Raw genomic sequence first — 25,951 nt, 5'->3', positions numbered from 1 at the left:
ACATTTTAGCATTTGCACTTTCAATAGATGATCACGTTAGGTTATTGCCTAATTGGCGTGCACTACTGACGCATGCCACCTACTTAAACTCACATTTGTTTTCGCGACGAAAAGATGATTGAAATTCAATACTACTCTCCTCCTCTACTGCTTATTGAGACTTGAATTTATATTTAAGTTAAAACAGTCTAATAAAGTGTAAATGAAGACATTTCAAAACATGTTGCTTCCTAAATGCTTCTGGCAAAGCTTTGTTTTTCATGTGCATACTACTAAAGCAAATGTGATTTAAATTAAAAATAGTGGTACTTTCAGCATCCGTGAGTAACGTTAATTGAATTCCGACCCATTGTCATTGTTTTAACTAAGTGCTGATATATGTTAGCAACACTTCTTTTAACTTGTAATAATAAGAAGTTCAGTATTTACGTTAAGCTGGTGACAATGAAATCTTTACAAATCGCTCTATAACAGCTGGTCTTTTCTTTTGGTCCTAGCAACGAACAATTAAGACTAGAAAATGCTGCATATATATACAGTAGTACGTGTAAAATATGGTGTACTTGTGTCCGGTTTGGAATGAATATCAACAATGGAACGTTAGGTGCCTTCGCATATCCATATTCATTTAAGATGAAAAAACAACGTGCTTTATAGCTCTCTTCCAATATCATCAATTACGAGAATTTGCGTTTTTCAATTGGTTTTTACTGACAATTTGTTATTCATTTCTGGTTTAATTGCTTAAGTAATGTGCAAATGTGACAATAAAAGAAAAAATCCTTTAATGGTTGAAGTTATTTTAAACAATACTCGCTCTGCAGATGATCTAATCATGGTTTTAATTGTCATCTATATTAATTTCAGCTATCCGTTTACACTTAGTTAAATTTTCTGTTTTAGGCATGAAATATTGATGAAAGTAAATATCTATTATCCATAGAGCTTTTCCTCTCGGTGGTATTAACCTATCGGTATGAGAAGGCCTACTTAAACTGGAGAACTCATTTCTATAATTCAATTGTTTAATAGATTTGCAGTAAAAGTGCTTAATTTTCAGAGAGGTGTTATATTGCAGAAACGACAAATCATCTTTTCAGAACTGAATGTAATAAAAGTCAACTTTTATACTAGTTGTTCCGGACTACCCGAACAGAGAGTTTTGGCATGTGATGATTATAAATTAACTTTGTGACATCGTCTTTGTTGATAAAATAAAAAGATTTTGTGAAAACAAAATAATAAATAAAGGCTTGTCACCTTTCCACCTTTCGGATGATGTTTGTGATCAGATAGAAAATAAAAATAATTATAGCATCTCTAATGTTCCGGAGTAAACATCCGATAATGACATTAGAGCAGGGAAGTTGACAAAATATTTACTTTTTCTTTTAATTGTAGTATTTGGACGTGATAAATTCTATTAAGGATTCAACCAGACTCAAATAAACGGATTTTTTGCATAATTAAAAGCACGACAAGGAAGATTTGAGGATAGATATTTGTTTTTATAGAAAGTAAAAATAAATGTTGTATTCAAAGGTACTTAGTACTTTATCTATCATGTGAATATACACAAAAATGCAGTATTAACAGTTTTGTTATTTTCCTGCGTTTTTCGATCGAGCGAACAGTTTGAAGTATGGTTATATCTGACACTGAGCGAAATGTAGAAGACGAAGGGCCGGGCTGGAAACGAATTACACTCCTTTTAGTTGTTGCTGTTTCTTACCTCTGCATTGGAGCAGCAGTGTTTCAAAAAATAGAAGGCCAGCCGGAAATTGATAGACGGCGTGACCTGGGAGCAGTTATTCATAAATTTTTAGGTAAGGGAATAGTATATATTTAACTGTATCATTCATCCATTCATTAAAAAGAATAATTGTCATGATAACAATTATTTAAACTTAGGTATGAATTCTCTATAATTATTGATAATAAGGATTTAAGACTTGTGAAATCAAAGAAGATGAAAAACACTTTCTACTACGCCGTAAAAATAACAAAATAACAAATATTTACGTACAAACTTTTAATGATACAAGTTAAGTGAACCCGTATATGTATTTTCAAATCTTACTGATACTGTAAAACTAGTGGTCCTCCTTACTCCATCAAATCTACGCCAAGTGAAAAGAACAATTAAGTCCCTTTTAAAACAGTCGTTAGAGCTGAGGCTATACATTCTTTAATAGTGTTTTTTGTTTTTGTTTTTTATTCTTGTTTTTTTTTGGCTTAAATGTTCAAATCATCTATTTTGTATAAGAATTATATCTGTCACGAGCTTGTACGTATGCTTGATGTGACAATAAATACTTGAACCGGGATGATTCCATGATGTATAGTCAAAATACCACTTCCCATATAGAAAAGATTATGGCAAGTCTTCAGATATTTTCATTATATACTCTATTAACTGAAATTTCAATGATATGTGAACAATAACTGAAATCTTAGACCATTTAACACTTGTTTTCATTAACAAAATATACCCAGGCTGCATGACTCCAGCAGCGTTGCAGATTTTTTTCAACTTCATTTTTAATATGAAGTAATAAAATATTATATCCAAGTTCATCAATGCCAAGACCACAGAGGGGAAAACTGTCAAAAGAGTCGGGTAGTACAACCCCTCTGCATTCGTTTAACTCACAGGGTCAAAATTAATCTTTGAGTAGTCAAACCTACTAGAAATTTACATCAGAAGTCTATATCGTCAAGTTTAGAAAAAGAAATTTCAACATTTGTTTTTACATACTTCCGTATCATCAAAGTTTTATTCAGGGCTACATGTTGTCTTGTATGTTTTTTTAATTTTAGTTCATTTATATGTTTCGGAGTTTAGTGTGACGTCCATTTTCACTTCAAACTAGTACACATTTTTGTTTAGGTGTCAGCTGAAGCCCGCCTCCGGGTGCGGGATCTTCTCGCTGTGTTGAAGACCCATTGGTGGCCTTGGGTTGTTTTCTGCTCTTTGGTCGGGTTGTTGTCTCTTTGACACATTCCCCATTTCCATTCTCAATTTTATTTGAATGCATTTTGATTTTGTCCACATATAACACATATTTGTAAAATTTTGCATGATGGAACGTCGATAACCAATATGTCCTTTTTATACATTTTATTGATTCGGGCAGCTGCTTTCAGGTTTTTATGATTTGGTTATCTGTTTAGAAATAGCCCACTCGAATATCAGTACAATAAACCTTTTCTGACATGATCAGTTCGCAACAAAAATTTAACGAAAGAGGCCGTGCAAGATGATAAAGATTTACAGGAGTCTGGTATTACTTGTTACAGATTGTAGACTGTTAATCATTTTGCAGGGTTATAAATGTGAATGATATTTTCGGAATAGAATTAATGTGCTTTGGGAACTGGTATTACCAGGATTGCTGTACATATAAAATGTCATTCTGGTTGCCAATAGCAACAAATTGTATTTTTAATCAAAGTTGGAGAAAGTTCTTTTTATTTTCAGGCTAACAACTGTAAACCTTTTACTCCAAACAAACCATCTCACGCTTACACTAAATTCCACCAAAATCCGCCTTGATGGTCTCCCGGTAGCTTTAGCCTCGAGTGCGGGATCTCGTTGGAGTAACTTGAGTAGTTAGTGGTAGGAACAGGGCGAATATACACCATGCGAACTGCTACTTTAAGTTGCGAACTATAGAACCTAAAAATCCTGACCTACCGCGTCGATCTAATAAAAAAAATCGCAAAATCACACGACATTAAACTGTTGTAATTCAAACGTGCACGTAACATTTGCCGCTGGACACTAAGAACTAATCAACCAATCATTTTTTACCTGTGTATACTAGATTTCATTCTCCGTCTTTTCTAATATGCAGTGTCTGTTTGGTGTATATCTTGAGTCGGATGACAAAGTAATAATATAATTGTCATTCATGAAAACTATTTATCCCATTATCATTTCATAATAATTATGCTGTTGTGAAGAAACATTGTAATATCATCATTATCTGCTTTTATAAACTACATTAACCTGAAACCAATCATAAACGAAACCGTAATTACCGAACCATGAAATCAAGGTCACATTATCCTTATAATTTGAGTAGTTCATAACTTGATGGTTATATGTAAGTAAGTAAAATTGTGAACCAAAACCGGCATACGTCTTACTTCCTTTTATGTAAACATGAAGCAAAAGGACAGATGCAAACCAAAAATAGCGACATGCCTAGTTACATCACTCTCACAGGCACTTGTCTCTGAAAAAAAATATTCCTATATACCTTAATATAACAAGTTGAACACCTGCTTTGTGTGTACATCTTACATATGCTTTTGTGAAAATAGATACACTTAGTAGTTGCACAACTGGTAAGACCATATTAAGGTATATAGGATTTTTTTTCAGAGACAAGTGCCTGTGATCACTCTAGCATGTTATATCAAACGATGACATATATAAATCTTATGGCTATTTTTTCAGGTAATAATACATGTGTGGATATTACAGAAATGGAAAATTTTATGTCTAAGATAGCTCTTGATTCGGATTTCGCATTGCGAACTCTAAGGAACGAAACTATATCTACAAAATGGGACTTTTCTGGGTCATTCTCGTTTGTTATTACAGTGGTATCCACAATTGGTAAGTTTCATTCTCCAATTACTATCTGATTTGTCGTCTGCTTTTCCTTTTGAATACTAGAAGGACTAAAGATCCACAAACACTATTTAAGTCACGAAAATAACAAATGTCTTTGTTGTTCAATACACAGATGTATCGTGGTCTATATCTCTTTATATTCGTATATGGCAAAAAAATCACTTAAACCGGTGCAAGGGGCGGTCTGGAACTTGCAGTTAAACGTGAGCGTAAGTTTCATGTTTAAAGGCCTCACGAAGAACAGCAAATAAGGGATGATCCTTTGCAGTGACTTTGTGTCATGAATCGAAAGGAGTATGTTATGAAAATGTTAAGTATTCTGCAGTTCTAAAAGAAAATTTGATAAATATGTCCTAAATACCTATAAAGGTTCTTTGAAATAAAAGAACATATTGTGTTGAAATGAATGGAACAATACTTTTTGAGAATACATAGTAAAATGTTGTCTTAATCAATTAAATTCTTCGTCAAAAACTGCAGATTCTTTAAAATTGTGCCATGTTTTATAAAAAGATGATTAAGATTTTTTTTTTTTATGAATGTTCTTTTATTTTGATTCATATAAAGTGTTTTTGTTAATTATGCCTTCATCACGTTTGGTACATAAATATGTGTTATCATTTTTTTTTAAATCTGTTTGCAGGTTATGGAAACATGGCGCCAAGGACGAAAGAAGGGCGATTAGCATTAGTTATATATGCCTTGTTTGGAATACCTCTGACAATGGTAGTGTTAAGTTATATGGGTCAACTATTAACAAGACTGTCTACAAAAGTGAATAGATTAAAATTGTGTTCTAGAAAACCTGTTTTAAATAAAGTATTAAATATGGTTCTAATCGTATGTCTTGGACTAACTATGCTGTTCCTTGTGCCTGCTTTTATTTTCCAACAAGTAGAAAAATGGCACTATTTAGATGGATTATACTACTGCTTTGTTACGTTGTCAACCATTGGTTTTGGAGATTACGTAGCTGGTAAGTGTTATTTTAGCAATATCGCCCATTTCGTTTGAGCTGAAACCGAAAATCAAATCGGAACCATTTTCGCTATCCAAGGGTTACGATTCGACCCGCTCCTCTTTACGAAGAGAAGCGGATCGGATCGTAACCCTTGGCTAGCGAAGATAAATCAAAACAGACGAACATACAAACATCAGCCAACATAACAATATACAGAAAACTTCAGATCGGACCAAACGAGCGCCAAAAACCGGGTACTAGCTAGATGAGTTAAGCAATTCCCACACCACTAGGGGTACCAGTTGTGCTGCTTATATATCAATTAAAAATCCGGTGACAAGTCCTAATTATTGAAACGCAGAGTGGGTCTCATTGGGGTCTAAGCGTGACCCGGGATTGCCGATTTTTTGTATGCGTAACACGTGAAAGTCAAATTATTGTGCCGTGAAAACGGGAAATGAAGTCTAGCGGGACCCGTTAAAAAAAAAAGAGAATTGCTTACGTACATAGTGTAAGCGGGATACGGGAATCTGACAAAACAGTAAGCGGGATCCGGGATCAGAACCCCCCCCCCCCCCCAATGAGACCCCCCGCAGAGAGGATAATATTTTTCACAATGTTTTCGAAATCAAGAAATGACCGATTGGTTATTGTATAAGTTACCGTTTCTTAATTTATTGATAATTGGATTTTAAATAATATGCAGTGTTATATGGTCAGGATGATAATTTTGAAACTAAAACCAATGTCTCTTCAAGGTTTTCTGTTATGAAAATCATTTCAAACCTCACAAGACGTTCAAGATGGTCCATACGAAATACAAAACAACCTGTTTAATATTGACTTCTGAAACTGTTGGTCCCGAGTTTCCCTGATGAATGAATAATACAAGTTTATATTCGATTCATTTATGACAAAAAATTAAAAAAAAAAGTCCACAGAAATATGGCGGAATTTAGAATGACGAGAAATGTAGAGAAGCGTCTGCTCTGCTTTTATAGATGGAGGGTATCCGACATGCCCCTATAGCCAAGTTTTGCAGATACTGCCCTTATATATCAAGCCTCCAGCAGTGGAATCAACTCATTTGCAGAAATTGAAATAACAGACACAGGCTTCAAATCCAAGAGGCACAAAGTCTTTTTAAGCTAACAGGTACACTTGTGACCCGTAGTTAAAAAGCCAGGAGATAAATGAAGATATAGGTAGAAGCTTTAAAGAACTTACACGGCATGACAATTTGAATCACTGTCTCATGAAGTAAAGATGGTATATGTATGGTGTTTTGTTTATAGTGTTCATCATTGTCCTAGGGTTCTTTTGTTCCTAGATAGCTTCTAACATTAATTACCATTGACTTTAGAGACTCACTTCCCTGTTTGTTCCCAATTGTCGTCCATTAGCACTTTTGACATGAAATTTGTTGTTCAGCTTCAGCGACACTGTAAGCACATTTAGGTTATAAACACAAAGCAAATTTTTGAAACTGATGGTAATTAAGGTGATTCGGACGAGTAAGCTAGTCATTAAACTTCAAATCGCCATCAATTGATGCTTTTGTTGGTCTTGTTTTTCTCGGTTTATCCTGGGACATATAATAGTTATGTAATGTTACACATCTATTTATCTATCTTGATATTGAACATTAATCTAAAAAAGTTATTCAAACACATTAATTTTTTAATAATTCTAGACTTCTGATAAATAATATTCAAACATAATCAATACATACTGAGATGTTACAGCCTGAATGATAAAAATTATTATTTCAATAAAATAAAAAACGTGAGATCATCTAATAAAACGTGACTCTTTCTTCAATGTATGTCACCTTTGTTTTACCGCACTTGCAACTATATAAAAAGGAATGTCTTGTATAATTTTATCTTTTGATTTTAACATGTTCACATATATCAAAGATTCTTGTGTCTTGCATAATTCGATTTTTTAACTTTGAACATTTTAGCGATATCGGAGAATCTTTTGTCTTGAATAATTCTATCTTTAACTTTTGATCATTTGCAGGTATATCGAAGAACTGTTTGCCTTGTATAATTCTATCTTTTAAACCTTTTCAGCTATATCGGAGAATCGTTTGAGTGACAAGGGAGCTGGTGATGTGTATAGAGTTGTGACATTTGCTTGGATTTTATTTGGTTTAGCTTATGTATCTCTCATCATTAGCTACATAACGAATGTGTTTGTTAAAAGAACAGAACAAGTAGAAAAGTTCACCAAAGATGCATTAGAGGTAAACATGTAGTTTATCACTTTAAATGTACATGTTAAAAATGTATGAATGAGCAGATACCAGTTTTTGTGTTTTGTTCGTTTTCGATGCAAAATTTGAAAATAAGACTCTCTTCAATGCCTATGTAAAGCACTAAATAACATTTAGATTGTAGGGATAGTTTACATAAAATGGTTGAAAGATATTTCAATCTTTGATTTGCAAGTTCCGTGCGGAATCATCAAGGTTCAGGTTCTGAACCGGATACAAATACAGGTGTAATTAACCAAATCTCCTAGCTTTGCACATACCATGCCATTTTGGCAAGTATAGATTAAAACATTTACCTCAAGAACGCCCAAACCTAAACACTTGAAAGAGATGGGTGTATAGAAACGTAGCAACGTAATGAGGATACATAAAAAGAATAGCCAAATTCCTCGAAGGTCAATTTTGTCTGAGGGAGTTGGAACCTTAGCTTCTTAATAATTTCTAAAATTTGTCAACGTGAAATTCAAGAATAATTTGTTACAAAAAAATGAAAACAACACGTTATAAATTTCATGCGTCCGAAGCGCTTTTCTGGATTTACCTTCATCAGGAACGCTCAAAGCCGAATAATTTGAAAGCCAAGGATGTATAAGGACCGAAAACGTTACAATAAAATTGAGAATGGAAATGGGGAATATGTCAAAGAGACAACAACCCGACCAAAGAGCAGACAACAGCCAAAGGCCACCAATGGGTCTTCAATGCAGCGAGAAAATCCCGCACCCGGAGGTGGTCCTCAGCTGGCCCCTAAATAAAATTGTGTGCTAGTTCAGGGAAAATGGACGTCACACTAAACTCCAAAACATATAAATGAACTAAAATTAAAAAACATACAAGACTAACAAAGGCCAGAGGCTCCTGACTTGGGACAGGCGCAAAAATGCGGCAGGGTTAAACATGTTTTGTGAGATCTCAACCCTCCCCCTATACCTCTAGTCAATGTAGAAAAAAGAAACACATAGCAATACGCACAGTAAAACTCAGTTTAAAAGAATTCCGAGTCCGATGTCAGAATAGGTAACCAAAGAAACTAAGCAAAATGACAATGATACATAAATGAACAAAGGACTACTAGCAGTTACTGACATGCCAGCTCCAAACCTCAATTAAACTGATTGAAAGATTATGTCTTCATCATATGAAAATCAAGTACAATACCTCCCGTTAGGGGTTTAGTATCATACCATCATAAAATATATGAGAAGCACCGAAGCACTGACCACTGAGCTGATGTTACCACCAGGGGCCTATGACAATGATCATGATGTATACACAGAAGGTATTAGGAACGTTAAATCCTATGTCAAGTGAAGGAACAGTCACTCGGCCTGTTTCAATATAAAATACAGGATGTGTACAGTATACCCTCATTTGCAGTGGGAGCCAAGTTCCTGTCTTTCACCGAATGGATGACCCACTTTGCAGAATTGACTTTCCTATTGTATTTACTGTTTAATGTGTCCTCGTCCTGACTATGCAAGGACATATTTGCCACTGGACATTAAGCAGATAACAATTTATAAATCTGATCATATTGTATGGCTTGAAAAACCACATTAATCTTTCAATTCTATCAAGACTAGACATTTACTGTCTGGGCTATGTTCAACTTCAACGGCAACATATAAGTCTGTGCATAACTAAAGTGACATAATAATTGTTCAAGAGGACAAAAGTTTAAACTGTTGTTTTTTTTTCAGGGAGAAATTGACAGACTTCAGCATGAATTGAAGAAAACAAAAAATACAATGTATCAAAAAGCAAGTAGTGTTAAAACTAATGTTAAAAACAAATCCTGGGGTAAACCACAAGCTGATGCTATAAACGAAAGTCAAAATAAGACAGGTGTTCAACTTCTTAGTGTCTCAAATTTTAGGACAGTGTGATTTTGTGAATGGATAGAACAGGTGTACAACTTTTAAATGTGTCAAATTTTAGGACAGTGTGATTTTGTGAATGAATAGAATAGGTGTACAACTTTTAAATGTGTAAAATTTCAGGATAATGTGATTTTGTAAATGGATAGAACAGGTGTACAACTTTTAAATGTGTCAAATTTTAGGACAGTGTGATTTTGTGAATGTATAGAACAGGCGTACAACTTTTAAATGTGTCGAATGTATAGAACAGGTGTACAACTTTTAAATGTGTCAAATTTTAGGACAGTGTGGTTTTGTGAATGGATAGAACAAGTATACAACTTCTGAATGTGTCAAATCACAGGACAGTGATTTTGTGAAAGTATAGAACAGCTGTATAATTTCTAAGTGTGTCAAATTATAGGACAGTGTGATTTCGTAAAATTATAGACCAGGTGTAAAACTTTCAAGTGTTTTATTCTATAGAACTCATTGTGATTTGGATGAACATATTAAATAGTTTTTCAATGTCTACTAAATGTGTCTAATTAAAGGATAGTATGATTAAGATGAGTGTACAACTTATAATTGTGTCTAATTTTGGACATTATGATTTTGATATATACATACAACAAATGTAAAACTTCTAAGTGTGTTTAAGTTTTGGACAGCTTGTTGAAGATGTTCACAGAAAAAAGCCAGGTGTGCATCTACTATTAAAATGTGTCTACTTTCACAGTAAGGAGGACGTGTTTTTCAACAAACAATCAGCATTCCCATGGGCACCAACTGTGCTCCTCTTCTTGCCGACTTGTTCCTTTATTCATATGAGGCTGACTTCATACAGGAACTTCTTAGGAAGAAAGAAAAGAAGATAGCACTATCCTTTAACTTTACTCTCCGTTACATAGATGATGTTCTCTCACTAAATAATTCAAAATTTGGTGACTATGTTGAACGCATCTATCCCATCGAACTTGAGATAAAGGATACAACAAATACAGTTAATTCTGCCTCATATCTTGATTACATCTAGAAAATGACAATGAGGGTCGGTTAAAAACAAAACTTTATGACAAAAGAGATGATTTCAGCTTCGCAATTGTGAACTTTCCATTTTTATGTAGCAACATTCCAGCAGCGCCTGCATACAGAGTATATATCTCCAAGTTGATACGATACTCCAGGGCTTGTATTTTCTATCATGATTCCTTGATAGAGGGTGCTGCTCACAAGGATGCTATTAAACCAAGAGTTCTAAGTGGTGAAGTTGAAATCATCCCTTCGTAAATTTTACGGATGCCATCATGAGTTGGTTGACCGTTATGAAATATCCATTTCACAGATGATAGCGGATAAGTACCTAATGTTGTAACTACAATCCCATCCCCTTTTCCCGAATGTGACCTACCGAATTAGACTTATTACCGGGTTTGTACTAACATGAGCAACACGACGTATGCCACATGTGGAGCAGGATCTGCTTACCCTTCCAGAGCACCTGAGATCACCCCCAGTTTTTGGTGGGGTTTGTGTTGCTCAGTCTTTAGTTTTCTATGTTGTGTTTTGTGTACTATTGTTTGTCTGTTGGTCTATTTCTTTTTTAGCCACGGTGTAGTCTAATTTCACAAGAATATATTTTAAATTTACACATAAAGCAACTGTTCAACTTTTAAGTGTGTGTCTTGGAGTAGTGAAAAGGCAATTCTTGTTATATATTAAAGCTACCAGGCTAATAAACTCATATGGCATTATCAAGTGTACCATTAATACAAAAAAAAAAAGAGCCGATTTTGAAATAAATCCAGCTTTCTATATACAGAATGTAGAGTATCTCATGCAGCAAAGTGACCACAATTGACCAGTTACACCGAATCTGTTTTAGGATGACCTTTTGTGGCAAGATTAAACATTCTTGGCATATATTTAGGACTAACTTAAGCTTGCTTGCTTTCTAACAGTATTGACTATACACGTCAAAAAAGCAAAATTGTGTAAATGAGCCTTTGTTAATGAATAAATGGAATTATATTAGTGTCTTATATACCAAACAGTACAAATAATATGTAGTTTCCAGAAAATGAGTATACCTTCTTACAGTAAAGTTCTTAATCAAAGTGCTGGATAGCACCTGTGGAAAGTTTGCATCGGTAGATGTGTATTATTTCAAATAGGTTGTAGATGTGTATTATTTCAAATAGGTTGTAGATGTGTATTACTTCAAATAGGTTGTAGATGTGTATTATTTCAAATAGGTTGTAGATGTGTATTATTTCAAATATGTATTTCATCACAGCTTTGGTGTTTTCCCTAAACCATTGTCTCATCAGCAATTATCAAAAACCATTTTTTTTCATATGTTTGTCATGTAAAATTTTGATAATTTCTATTGCAACATTAAACTGTAGATTTAAAATAATCAAATATACAAAAAGCTCTGTTAATTTCTTTCCGTGCCCATCCCATGTAAAGGGCCTGTGATTAAGTATTTTTTATTGATTAAGGTCCTTCATATTTGTTTTTAGTAAATTGTATTATTACTAATTAAGCAATTGGTTTTCTTTTTTGAATTGTTATATATTGAACAAACTCGGACTACGATTAGTAGATTGTGTGGTTAACGGGTTTTTCCGACTTTTTATTTTTTTTACTTAATACAAGAGAGTCTCCCAAACAAATCTCCCATAATAAGTCATTCCCATGGTCACCTGACATTGGGCAAAGTCCAGTACAAATTGGTTTGGTCTAGTAAAGTGATATGCATAAGTGACGCCTAGGGATTAACCCTGTATGTCATTCAAATCTGGTTTTGGGGTGGGGATCTCGACCGTTTACAAGTTTTCAAAAAGAAGGGGGTGGGGGTGACCCCGGTTAACTTCCCCTATATTTCATTTGATTTGTTTTATTGTCCCATACATGAATATATATGGTTTAGGGGTGGGGATCTCGACCGTTTACAAGTTCTCAAACAGGATGGGGTGGGGGTGACCCCCAGGGACTCCCCCTATATTTCATTTGATTTGATTTATTGTCCCATACAAGAATATATATGGTTTAGGGGTGGGGATCTCGACCGTTTACAAGTTCTCAAACAGGAGGGGATGGGGGTGACCCCCAGGGACTCCACTATATTTCATTTGATTTGTTTTATTGTCCCATACAAGAATATATATGGTTTCAAGGTGGGGATCTCGACCGTTTACAAGTTCTCAAACAGGAGGGGGTGAAGTGACCCAGAGGGACTCCCGCTATATTTCATTTGATTTGTTTTATTATCCCATACATGAATATATATGGTTTAGGTGTCGGGATCTCGACCGTTTACAAGATAAAAGCCCATTCTCAAATTGAAGGAGGGGGTGACCCCAGGGACTCAACCTATATTCGATTTGATTTGTTTTATTGTCCTGTGATCATTACTGAAGACCGCGTGTGTCTATCACTTACTGTTTTCAAGTTATAGTCATTCGAAAATAAAAAAAAATAAAATCCCATAAGGTTCTTTAGTTAATCCCTCCCTTCAGTAGGCCCCTCAAAATACCCATAAATAGACCCCAAGAAGAAAAATAATAAGAACTGAGCAAAAACAATAAGTCTCCAAACTTCGTTTTGGAGACTTAATAACAAGTAGTATATACGAATTTTGTTATAGTCCGATTTTGTAATAGGCCGAGTTTGTTATAGTCCGAGTCTGTTATGGACCGAGATGAGATACCAGGTTACTTTCGATACACTCGGGCTTAACGTCTTTAATAAACATTTGTAAAATCGTAGTAAAAAATAGCGTCGAAAAATGTTCATTCATGAAATATTTTAAACACGGTATTTACTTTCTCTTCAACCGGCGGACGAGAGGAAACCCCTGAAACCGGGATTATTGAAATCCCGTCGGGAGGTACACATATATGGATCTCTGACGCATGTCTTTGGAATACCGATAAAAGCATAACGTAGAAACTGCTGTCTCGTGTAGATGTGTATTACTTTTAATTACTGCGCAGCGCAGATCCGCGAAGTAGTGTTTATGATAACCGTTTTCAAAATGAAGTTGAATTCATTTGAATTATCGATGAACATTCAGTACATTTTAATTCAAGCTGTAAGCTAATCAAAATAAAAGTAACTCAAAATTTCAAAAGCATCTTCCTAGAATTAGTATTCAAACACTAGTACTACATTACCTAGAAGTAGAACACACATCCTATAGTAAGATAGTCTGTCCAACTTCCGGTTTGAGGCATAGCAAGCTATAGCAAACTTTCCAAAAATCACACTCAATAATGCAACTCACAATCAAGATAAACGAGACATTTAAGGACAATTCATTTCCTTAACAAATTTGTAGCAAGCTTAATTTCAAAACTAAGGGGCAATCACATACCATAAGGGGAATAAAGGCAGACAACTCTATGGCCAAAAGAAACTAGAGGCTCTCAAGAGCCTGTGTCGATCACCTGATTCTTATTTGGTTTTGGAAATCATGTAAAAATAGATTAAAATCATAACAGATACCCTAATAATAAGTGAGGCCAAATTTGGTTTAATATTGGTCCTGTAATTTAATAAAAAAACCTGGTGGCCATCTTGAACAGTAAATCGGCAACAAAGTAGCAACACTTCATCAGCACCTCATAAGAAACATTTATGCCATGTTTTGGTTTCATTCCATTCAGTGCACCTCTAGAAGAAGCATTTGTATGTATTTCCCATAGGGTCTTATGTTAAAGGAAGTCCCCCCATTGGCGGCCATCATGGATGAAGGATCAGCTTCAAAGTAACAAAACTTAGTCAGCACCTCATAAGGAACATTCATGCCATGTTTGGTTTCAATCCATTCAGTATGTTGTTCTCTAAAAGAAGATATTTGTATGTATTGTCCATAGGGTCCAATGTTAAACATTGTCCCCATCTGGCGGCCATCATGGATGAAGGATCAGCTTCAAAGTAACAACACTTGGTCAGCACCTCAAAAGGAACATGCATGCCATGTTTGGTTTCATTCCATTCAATGGTTCTCTAAAAGAAAACATTTGTATGCATTTCTCATAGGGTCCTATGTTAAACTAAGTCCTCCGCTGGCGGCCATCTTAGATTATGGATCGGCTTCATAGTAACAACACTTGGTCAGCACCTCATAAGGAACATTCATGCCATGTTTGGTTTCATTGCATTCAGTGGTTCTCTAAAAGAAGACATTTGTATGTATTTCTCATAGGGTCCCATGTTAAACTAAGTCCTCCCGCTGGCGGCCATCTTGGATTATGGATCAGCTTCAAAGTAACAACACTTGTCAGCACCTCATAAGGAACATTCATGCCATGTTTGGTTTCATTCCATTTAGTGGTTCTCTAGAAGAAGTTCAAAATGTAAAAGTTAACGACGACGACGGACGACGCCGGACGACGGACGCCAAGTGATGAGAAAAGCTCACTTGGCCCTTGAAGGGCCAGGTGAGCTAAAAAAGAGCCATGATACGCCAGTCGCTTTTTCAACAAATAAAGTTCCATAACTCCTCAACATCATATCAGAAATTTATTAAAAACTAAAGGGAGCTCATTTCAAAAGATATAAGCCAGTCACCAAAGTTTCATGAAAACTGTTCACAGCATTTTTGAGTTATTTTCCCCAAACTAGAAAATCCCCCCTTTTTTATGAATAACATCCCACAACTCAGAAACGTAAAATCTAAAATTTATAAAAATCGAAAGTGAGCTTACACCTAAGTTTCATGAAAATTGGTTAAAGTGTTTTTGAGTTATTGTCCAACATGTTGACGACAGATGGACAGACGGACAACGGTATACCATAATACATCCCGTATAAGGGCTATAATAAAAGAAGAATGTGTCATTGCTCAAGTTTCAAACAAATGAAAATGGGATGGGCGGTCAAGGGTAACACTTAATGCCCCTGTCGCCCATGGCAGAGCATATAAACTATTAAAAAGACGAATAACAGGCCACAAAACACAACACAGAAATCTACAACTTGAGCAATACATACCCAACCAAAATCCAGGGGTGAACTCAGGTGCTACAGAACGGTAAGAACCAATATCCAGGGGTGAACTCTTGTGCTACAAAAGGGTAAGAACCAAAATCCAGGGGTGAACTCATGTGCTACAGAAGGGTAAGAACTAAATCCAGGGGTGAACTCAGGCGCTACAGAGGGGTAAGAACCAAAATCCAGGGGTTAACGCTGGTGCTACAGAAGGGTAAGAACCAAAATACAGGGGTGAACTACGGTGCTACAGAAGGATAAGAACCAAAAGCTAGGGGTGAACTCAGATGCTACAGAAGGGTAAGAACCAAAACCCAGGGGTGAACTTAGGTGCTACTGAAGGGTAAGTACCAAAATATAGGGGTGAACTCAGGTGCTACAAGACTGTAAGAACCAAAATCCAGGGGTGAACTCATGTGCTACAGAAGGGTAACTACCAAAATCCAGGGGTGATTTTAGGTGCTACATAAGGGTAAAAACCAAAATCCAGGGGGTGACTCAGGTGCTACAGAAGGGTAAGTACCAAAACTCAGGGGTGAACTCAGGTGCTACAGAAGGGTAAGTACCAAAATCCAGGGGTGAACACAGGTGCTACATAAGGGTAAGAACCAAAATCCAGGGGTGAACTCAGGTGTACAAAAGGGTAAGAACCAAAATCCAAGGGTGAGCTCAGGTGCTACCAAAGGGTAAGAACCAAAATCCAGGTGTGAACTCAGGTGCTACAGAAGGGTAAGTACCAAAATCCAGGGGTGAGCTCAGGTGCTACAGAAAGGTAAGAACCAAAATCCAGGGGTGAACTCAGGTGCTACAGAAGGGTAAGTACCAAAATCAAGGGATGAACTCATGTGCTACAGAAGGGTAGGCAATTCCTGCTCCACTAGAGGCCTCTGTTGTGTTACTCATTGCAAGTATAAATTGTGTCAAGCTGAATTTTAAAGTGCAGATAAATTTACAATAGAAAATGATAAAATGACAATGACATATTGAACATAATTAAAGGATAACATTGCACATAGTATGAATATTCATAGCATTTACTGTGGATTCAGTTTTATTCGTGGTGGTATCAATTTTTGTTGGTTTTGTGAGTATAATTTAAGCAAAAATTTAAAAGTTTAACAAAGTATAAATTGTCTATAGGCTAGCATACAAACTTTTGCAAAACCACAAAATCAAAAATACCACTTTTCCTCAATCCACTAAAATATGTACTCATGAAAATAACTGAATCTACATTGAGTAGAATTTTAGAAAGACAACAGGCATTAGCATTTTTTCTAATGGTATACATTCTATAATGGAAATCAACAAGAACAAAATGTTTATTCTCTAACACACACCATCTTGTCACATCTGTCCAAAATAATGTATCTTGTCAAGTGTAAATGTCGAAGAAAAGCATAAAACTGACTCTGGACATCAACTTTTGTACAAATGATCCATTAAATAAAATAAACACATGTGTGCCAGTCTGTACAATGATTCACTGTATTTTTTATTTTATTTCATAGTGTTACTCTTTTTAAAATATGATGCAGTACTAAAATTAAACCCAATTAATTCTGGATTGTATGTCACCAAACTAAACAACATGGGGGCCTTGGCAGCCGAAAGGTCTAAGTAGTTCAACTTTGCTTTAGGGAGTACCTCTGTAGTTTTGCATAAAAAATACAAATGCAAGCAGACCCATTTTTCACCTCTATTTCAATATAAAAAGAATTTTCTTATATTTCATTTTATAAATTGATTTAATCTATCCACAGTTTTTATAGACAAGTTCACACATTCCATCCACTTGTTGTTTTCAGGGTTTGTGTATGTCCTAAAATTTTCTGTGAACTGCAATACCATCTTTAAACACCTAAAAAATTTATTAAATATTTAAATTTATATAAACAAACCATTCAATATTGTTACATTCACCAACTGACAGGAGAAGTCCTGGTGACCACATTTCTGCACCCCTGTCAGCACTTGGGGCATATATTGGTATCTATAAAAATAAGAAGATGTGGTATGATTGCCAATAAGACAACCATCCACCAGAGACCAAGTGACATAGAAGTTTACAACTATAAGTCACTGTGCAGCCTTCAACAATAAGCAAAACCTATACCGCATAGTAAGGTATAAAAGGCCCCGAAATGACAAATGTAAAGCAATTCAAACGAGAAAACTAACGACCTGATTTGTGTATAAAAATACAAACTAAAAAAACAAATATGTTAAATATGTAATTACAAGACTAAACATAAAATTTAGAATCAAATAGTTCATCTATTATTATCTATTAGAAAAACTGAAAGTATTTTTTGAGAAAACATATTTTACTACAATGTTATTAAGATTTCCAGAATGAAAATTGATGATCTGAGACATTTTTTCTAGCAATGATAAAGACGTTTTTCCTTTATGCTGATTTAACCAATTACTTTTTCTAATTAGAATTTCCAATTTAATCATCGTGTAACAGAAAATTGCTTATGTCCTTCACATCTTTATTATCATATTGTCATACAAGACTGAACCAACTGACTTCAGAAATAATTAATAATTCATAAGTAATCATAATTTTAAATGGAACTTTGTACTTAAAACTTATATATATCAATTCATGCTAAGCATGTTTTAAACACCCCCTCTCCCCAACCCAAAAACTTCCCCAAAAAACTATACAAGAATGTGTTGCCATTGGATACAATGCTCACCTCAGGATCATAACCCTTGTTCAGCATATTTTTTATTGAAATTTCACATAATAATAAACATGTGTACAATTAGAATCAAGTTGATGTGATCATAATTTCATGGTAAACTTCCTAAAGGCAAGGTATACCTTATTTGACAATATTTTGGATTTTTGAGGATTTTGTATTTCTCTTAGAACTCATAGTACTGCATCTGAATATTGATACAATCAATCAGGTATAAACAATACCTACATAATTTTTTTGAAGATCAGATAAAATCGAGAATGGAATATGTCAAAGAGACAACAACCCGACCAAAGAGCAGACAACAGCCGAAGGCCACCAATGGGTCTTCAATGCAGTGAGAAAATCCCGCACCCGTAGGTTGTCCTCAGCTGACCCCTAAATAAAATTGTGTACTAGTTCAGTGAAAATGGACATCACACTAAACTCCAGAACATATAAATGAACTAAAATTAAAAAACATACATGCGGATATAATATTAATTGGGTTCTTAAACTTCTAAGATATGTTTGAAACTGGAAATCCTTAGTTCTCCAAGGATAGTTTTTGGAAGAATTTTTTCATCACTTAAGTTTGTACAGGTACATTTTTTAAAAATAAGGAGATGTGGTATGATTGGGGTATGATTGGGGGCTAGGATGAAATTTGAAAAAAAGGCAGGACAGGAGTTTTGAGAAAAAAAAAAGCAGGATGAGCAGCTTGGCAAAAAAAAGACGGATGACAATTTATGAAAAAAAAGTCAGGATAAACTAATAAAAAAAAGGCAGGACCGAATAGAGTGATAAATAAAAAGGTAGGACAGAGATTACAACTAAAAAAAAATGCAGGACAAAATTTTTCATCCTAGCCCCCCATAAAAATCAAATGGTAGCTCCCTAAATAAAAACTTGCATTTATTTTTATATATCAAAATCATTATTTTTCTGCGGCAAATATTAAAATTGCATTAATAAATAGCATATTTTGTCCTTTGATCAACAATCTTATTAAAAATAATCTCATAATTATGTAAAAGAACATAAAAAAAACTCTCATGCAAAGGTGTTTTTAGTGATTAAAATTGTTACAGTTCTGTAACTATTACATAACAGGAATTTATTTATGCTCATTGTAATTTGTACCATTCTCTTATGTTTGTCAGACTTAGCTGAACCAAATGACTTAAGCCATGATAATTAATTCATAAGAAATAATACTGTGGGTTTGTAATCAAAACTTTTTCATATTGATTTCACCGAGATGTCATTTGTTTTGTGAATATGCAATGAAGCTATAATGACTTTAAGTACCAGTGGTAAATATATACATGACAACAGTACGTCACAATATGAAACACCAACACATTAATTTAATATCCATATAAATGATAAATCTGTACCAGCTCTTATCAATAAAAAATTGATGATGTTGAACATCGGCTATACTAAGTAATACTTTAACCTATATATTTGACATTAAGTTTGATTTTTTTTAGATCTGTTCTTTCTAGTTGTTAATACCATAAATTCCCAAATTACTGTGATGTTTGTATTAATGGGAAAAATGCAACATAAAATTGAGAATGGAAATGGGGAATATGTCAAAGAAACAACAACCCGACCAAAGAGCAGACAACAGCCAAAGGCCACCAATGGGTCTTCAATGCAGCGAGAAAATCCCGCACCCGGAGGTGGTCCTCAGCTGGCCCCTAAATAAAATTGTGTGCTAGTTCAGTGAAAATGTTCATAATAAACACTCGCATTCATAATTTCAGTTGAGATTTTCATTCAAAAATTTTTGCAATTGCATTAATTAGACCTCACCTTTTTACCTGAGTAATAAGTGATTCACAATAATAAATGCATGCATTTATTTTCTGAAATTACAGTATTGTCATTGTTAAAAGACCACCCTAAAAATGGTTTTATTTGCGCTGAAATTCTTTGTAACGGCTTCCAATTAATCAACTAGAGGCTTCAAGGTAATTGTTCTGTACATTTGAATAATTTATGTATTATAACAAAAATTATATGTGTTTTTATACCTAATTGATTGTATCAATAGTCAGATGCAGTTCTATGAGTTCTAAGAGATACTAAATCCTCAAAAATCCAAAATACTATCAAAAGTTTGATTTGATTGGGGTTTCATCAACTAGAGGCTTCAAGGTAATTGTTCTGCACATTTGAATAATTTATGTATTATAACAATAGTGTATGTGCAGCAGCTTATTCCAAAAACATTTTAATATGTCATAGAATAAGTTGAATAATTTAGTTGTTATCCTCTGCTTATCTATGATGACTACATAAACACCTAAATGCTTAGTCAATAAGAAATCGACAACCAATCAATCAGAATTAGCGCAGGAGTTACTAATCACAACTAAATTAATCTGCCAGCTGATTGGCTCTCTAAACCAGAGGAGAACAATCAAAATCAAGGATTTAGGAAACAATTTTATAATAGTTAGATTTAAGGTCCTATCAAGTAGGACAGATCGATTACAGGGAGGGTCTGAATTATTCAGGATAGTCATAGAATTATACAAGTTTGTCATTTGGCTTACATGAGAAGTGCATACCGCTCATCAACTTGGATATTTCCCTAGAAACAAATACATACTCATGACCATGAAATGGAATAGTATGATGAGGATGATGGATGGCTGCTTCATGTCAAGTGTTAATATCAATATTCAGAACGAGAACATGTTAATGTAATCAGGCGCGTAGCTGCCTTTACGCAAAAAATCATTTGCTTGCACATTTTTTTCACAAAAAAAAATAATTCTGAAATTAAATTACGAATGAGTAGGAAGACAGGTCAACCGGGCTAACTATCCAGCTGACACTCCAAGTCAATATTGGAAGCGAGCCTTGTATTTTTCCTTTCTTGACTATTTCATTGAAGAACTCCCAGGACGTTTACTGGATAATTCTGATCGTTTTCAAGGCCAGAACCTTAATTTCAATTAAATACCTGCACGTTTGGAATCTTTGACAGCAGAGTGTATAGACAAAATATACGAAACATTTAGACACGACTTGACGGACAATCAAGAAACCTTCAACTCTGAGGTAAAGAGATGGCAGAGACGCTGGTCGGGTCCAGATGTTATAGAGTAGCCCAAATCTCTGATGTCTCTAGCAGTGACTAAAAAGAAACTATATCCTTCAATAGTTTGCAATCGTGTCAATCTTAGTTACAATGCCAGTAACTACATCAACTACTGAACGGTCATTTAGTGCATTACGGCGACTGAAAACTTATCCCCGTTCAACCATGGTATAGGACAGACTATATTCGTTGGCGCTCATACATGTTCACAGAGAAATGAATATCGACACCGAGAGAGTTCTGCGATCTTTTGCCTTGGCAAAAAATAGATATATGGACTTTGGATATTAACTTTACTTTAAGTCTTACATGAGTATTAACATTTAATAATACAGGCTCAATACAATAACCTTGAAAACATCTAAGATTTATATCCCTCACTTATAAGTCAAGACTTAAAAGTCGCCGTTTGATTTCGTATTCCCATTGTCCGTTCGTCCAATAGACTATTAATTCACCTTGGGTATCTGTGTCCCAAGTGACCTTCTACCGTTGTCGTAGAAACCTCAGGCTCCTTTGATTCGAAAATGACCAAAGTGAGAAACGCTACGGTCGGGTGTCTTGCAAGAAGCAGGACCTGCTTACCCTTCCGGAGCACTGGAGGTCGCCACATTTTTTTTCGGGGTTCGTGTTTTTTTTATCTGTATTTAGTTTTCAATATTGAATGTTTTTGTTTGTCCTTTTGTGTCTTATCTGTTCCCGGGTTGGTCATGTGTCCATTGATTGCCCTTCTATTGATAAACGCTTCGGTTGACTTGTCGACTGATCTTCCCGTTTTATAAAATTTATTTTATATTTGAAGACAACCATGTTAATAAGGAGTAATGTGAATTTCATAAGCATGGCATACCTGGAAAATGACCGAAAAATGATCATTTCCTGCATAAAAAGGTCCCAAAATATTTTTCGCATCGCTCCGCTCGGCGATACAAGACTTATGCTTGCACTTTATTTTAGGACAGCTACGCCCCTGGTAATATGAATATATACCCTGCTATGGTTTGACCAGGACAGGGTTCTAACCCACTTCCTCCTGCACTCGAGGCAATCACTCTACCACCAGACCACCAAGGTGGTTAATGGAGTAGTACAATAATCATTAAATTAAATTGACTGAAGTGCAATGATTTTGGTTGTAACTACAGTTATTTTGAATATAACTTACTTTATATGGGATTTTTCTTCAAATTTCTTTGTTTCTATTGTAACTATGTCACATGTGATCAACCATAAAATCAAATGTAAAGTCTGGTGAATTATAAAAGAACTGGAAGTACAAGTTAAATCATTAACATTATACATAATTCAATATTTTTTTAAAATTAAACAAATTACTATAGAATCCCTTTATTGATCATCTGATCTTGTAGTTTAAATATGTCAGTCATCATACATTTGGCCCTGAAACATCAAACATGAAAAAAAATCTAATGTTAATCTAAAAACTGGAATAAGTTTACTTAACCATGGCAAAATTAAAAGTTTTTTCTATTCAAATAAGGCTCTTAATGATTTTTTAATTCAATGGAAAATATTTTCATTTAGTAAGGTTGACAAGTTTTTTTCTATTCAAATAACTTTTTGATGATTTCTGAATTAAATGGCATTTTAAATTTCAAAGGTTTTCTAGGCCACTACTTTTTAATAGTTTTTTAAAATAAAAAAAAAAGATAAAACAGTTGAAACTCATTGGAGTTAAAGAATTATTTGAAATGGAAAGTATGAATATCTAATGAATGCTTGAAATTAGCAATGAAAATCATGAAACTAAGTTGTCTCAGCGCTTTGGGACAATAAGATAACTCTACCTACCATCTAATAAGCGATTGAAGATTATTTCTCTGACGGGAGCGTAATGTTTTATTTTTTAATTGTTCCTGACGAGTCTGAAGTGCTGTAAACACTTGAGTAATCACAGTTTCACATTCGGTTACTATTCTCAATAATAAATTAATCATTTCACCATCTTGATTTCCTGAACCTGAATCCTGTAAAAGAAAACAACGACTATACGGTATGGGTTTTTCTCATTGTTGAAGGCTGCATGGTTGCCTACAATTGCTTATGTCCACTTCATTTGAACTTCGGTGGATAGTTGTCTCATTGGCAATCATACCACATCTCCTTATTTTTACAAAAAAAACATAATTTTCCAATATAATAATTTCAAATTCTAGGACTACAACTGACTTTTTGGGCTTATTGAACTAATTGTGTTTACAAAACTATCACATTTGGTCTGAAATGCAAAGGAAATTTTTTTTGTGTTTTCTTCAGGCTAAAATGAATGTACCAGCAAACTAATCTAAATTCAGATCCTGTGTCTACACTTTGCCTACAAATTAAGGATCTGAGAACAATCCTGTCTAATTTCTGCTCTTATAATTAAAACATCAGCCAATGAAATTTCATCCTCTAAATTTTTGAAGGTGTGTTTGATTACAACAAAACCAGATGATCCTGAAAGGTCTTAAACAGAAAGTAGAATGGAGCATTGTCAGATCCTTGTAAGAGAATCGTGGCTACAGGATATGTATTGTAATGAGATTGGTGAAAAAGTTGACAATGTTACTTATTGAAGAACAAGTTGATCAAACCACATGTAACCATAGTAGGTACATCATGTCAAAATGAATTTATTCAGGAAATACTGTTTTGTTTTACAATAAATTAAAATATCATGCAGTTTTACTTTTGATAAATTGAACAAAGATTAAAACCAAAAACTATTTTTGAGAGTTTAGACTCATTCTTGACAACATGCAACATAAATAACTAGAGGCTCTCAAGAGCCTGTGTCGCTCACCTGACTCTACTTTGGTTTTGGAAATTATGTAAAAATAGATAAAAATCATAACAGATACCCAAATAATGATTGACGCCGAATTTGGTTTAATATTGGCCCTGTAATATAATAAGAAATCATGGTGGCTATCTTGAAAAGGTAAGGGCAACACTTCATCACCACCTCATAAGGAACACATATGCCACGTTTGGTTTCATTCCATTCAGTGGTTCTCTAAAAGAAGACATTTGTATGTATTTCCCATAGAGTCCTATATTAAACTAAGTCCCCTGCTGGCGTCCATCTTGGATTATGGATCGGCTTCAAAGTAACAACACTTGGTCAGCACCTCATAAGGAACATTCATGCCATGTTTAGTTTCATTCCATTCAGTGGTTCTTTAAAAGAAGACATTTGTATGTATTTCCCATAGGGTTCTATGTTAAACCAAGTCCCCCGCTGGCGGCCATCTTGGATGATGGATCAGCTTCAAAGTAACAAAACTTGGTCAGCACCTCATAAGGAACATTCATGCCATGTTTGGTTTCATTTCATTCAGTGATTCTCTAAAAGAAGACATTTGTATGTATTTCCCTTAGGGTCCTATGTTAAACTAAGTCCCCTGCTGGCGTCCATCTTGGATTATGGATCGGCTTCAAAGTAACAACACTTGGTCAGCACCTCAAAAGGAACATGCATGCCATGTTTGGTTTAATTCCATTCAGATGTTCTCTAAAAGAAGACATTTGTATGTATTTCCCATAGGGTCCTATGTTAAACTGAGTCCTCAGCTGGCGGCCATCTTGGATTATGGATCGGCTTCAAAGTAACAACACTTGGTCAGCACCTCATAAGGAACAATCATGCCATGTTTGGTTTCATTCCATTCAGTGGTTCTCTAAATGAAGACATTTTTAAATATTTCACATAGGGTCCTATGTTAAACTAAGTCCCCCGCTGGCGGCCATCTTGGATCATGGATCGGCTTCAAAGTAAAAACACTTGGTCAGCACCTCATAAGGATCATTCATGCCATGTTTGGTTTCATTCCATTCAGTGATTCTCTAAAAGAAGACATTTGTATGTATTTCCCATAGGATCCTATGTTAAACTAAGTCCCCTGCTGGGGCCATATTTGATGATGGATCGACTTAAAAGTAACAACACTTGGTCAGAACCTCATAAGAAACATTCATGCCATGTTTGGTTTCATTCCATTCAGTGGTTCTCTAAAAGAAGACATTTGTATGAATTTCCCATAGGGTCCTATGTAAAACTAAGTCCCCCACTGGCGGCCATCTTGGATAATGGATCGGCTACAAAGTAACAACACTTAGTAAGCACCACATAAGGAACATTCATGCCATGTTTGGTTTCATTCCATTCAGTGGTTCTCTAGATGAAGACATTTTTAATTATTTCCCATAGGGTCCTATGTTAAACTTAGTCCCCTGCTGGCAGCCATCTTGGATTATGGATCGGCTTCAAAGTAAAAACACTTGGTCAGCACGTCATAAGGATCATTCATGCCATGTTTGGTTTCATTCCATTCAGTTGTTCTCTAGAAGAAGTTCAAAATGTAAAAAGTTACCGACGACGACGACAG

The 25,951-nt window shown here is 34.9% G+C and overlaps 3 protein-coding genes across 4 annotated transcripts in view; 2 read left to right on the top strand and 1 right to left on the bottom strand.

Moving 5' to 3' along the window:
• The window catches only part of LOC127698854 (aftiphilin-like), a 538,231-nt gene that overhangs the window by 40,984 nt on the left and 471,296 nt on the right, over positions 1 to 25,951 (top strand). The gene's annotated exons all lie outside the window — the stretch shown is intronic.
• Positions 1,046 to 10,314, top strand: LOC127698893 (potassium channel subfamily K member 16-like). 2 transcript variants are annotated; one of them, XM_052202622.1, is made up of 6 exons: positions 1,046 to 1,826; positions 4,466 to 4,627; positions 5,289 to 5,621; positions 7,685 to 7,857; positions 9,588 to 9,794; positions 9,857 to 10,314. In XM_052202622.1, the coding sequence occupies exons 1-5, from the start codon at positions 1,643 to 1,645 to the stop codon at positions 9,771 to 9,773; spliced, it is 1,038 nt and encodes a 345-aa protein (XP_052058582.1). In that variant the 5' UTR covers positions 1,046 to 1,642; the 3' UTR covers positions 9,774 to 9,794; positions 9,857 to 10,314. The 2 variants fall into 2 exon arrangements, with proteins under 2 accessions (XP_052058582.1, XP_052058581.1); XM_052202621.1 differs by having other exon boundaries at positions 9,588 to 10,314.
• Positions 17,053 to 25,951, bottom strand: part of LOC127698863 (endoplasmic reticulum membrane-associated RNA degradation protein-like) — a 35,520-nt gene continuing 26,621 nt past the window's right edge. The window contains exons 16-18 of the mRNA XM_052202564.1: positions 23,373 to 23,548; positions 22,726 to 22,827; positions 17,053 to 17,607 (exon numbers count right to left, since the gene is read on the bottom strand). Of these exons, the coding sequence (XP_052058524.1) occupies positions 17,478 to 17,607; positions 22,726 to 22,827; positions 23,373 to 23,548 (408 nt within the window). The 3' untranslated portion in view covers positions 17,053 to 17,477. The remainder of the gene's footprint in view (positions 17,608 to 22,725; positions 22,828 to 23,372; positions 23,549 to 25,951) is intronic.

The sequence above is a fragment of the Mytilus californianus genome, unplaced genomic scaffold, assembly GCF_021869535.1.
Source record: "Mytilus californianus isolate M0D057914Y unplaced genomic scaffold, xbMytCali1.0.p SCAF_4, whole genome shotgun sequence".
Lineage (NCBI taxonomy): Eukaryota > Metazoa > Mollusca > Bivalvia > Mytilida > Mytilidae > Mytilus > Mytilus californianus.
The sequence above is the reverse complement of the archived record's forward strand: the minus strand, read 5'-3'. Positions and strand labels throughout refer to the sequence as shown.

Excerpts from the sequence above, each read along its gene's own strand:
- LOC127698893 (XM_052202622.1), top strand. The coding sequence starts at position 1,643 with ATGGTTATATCTGACACTGAGCGAAATGTAGAAGACGAAGGGCCGGGC. Across the intron at positions 4,628-5,288 it reads TACAGTGGTATCCACAATTG|GTTATGGAAACATGGCGCCA; the intron begins GTAAGTTTCATT and ends ATCTGTTTGCAG. Across the intron at positions 7,858-9,587 it reads TCACCAAAGATGCATTAGAG|GGAGAAATTGACAGACTTCA; the intron begins GTAAACATGTAG and ends TTTTTTTTTCAG.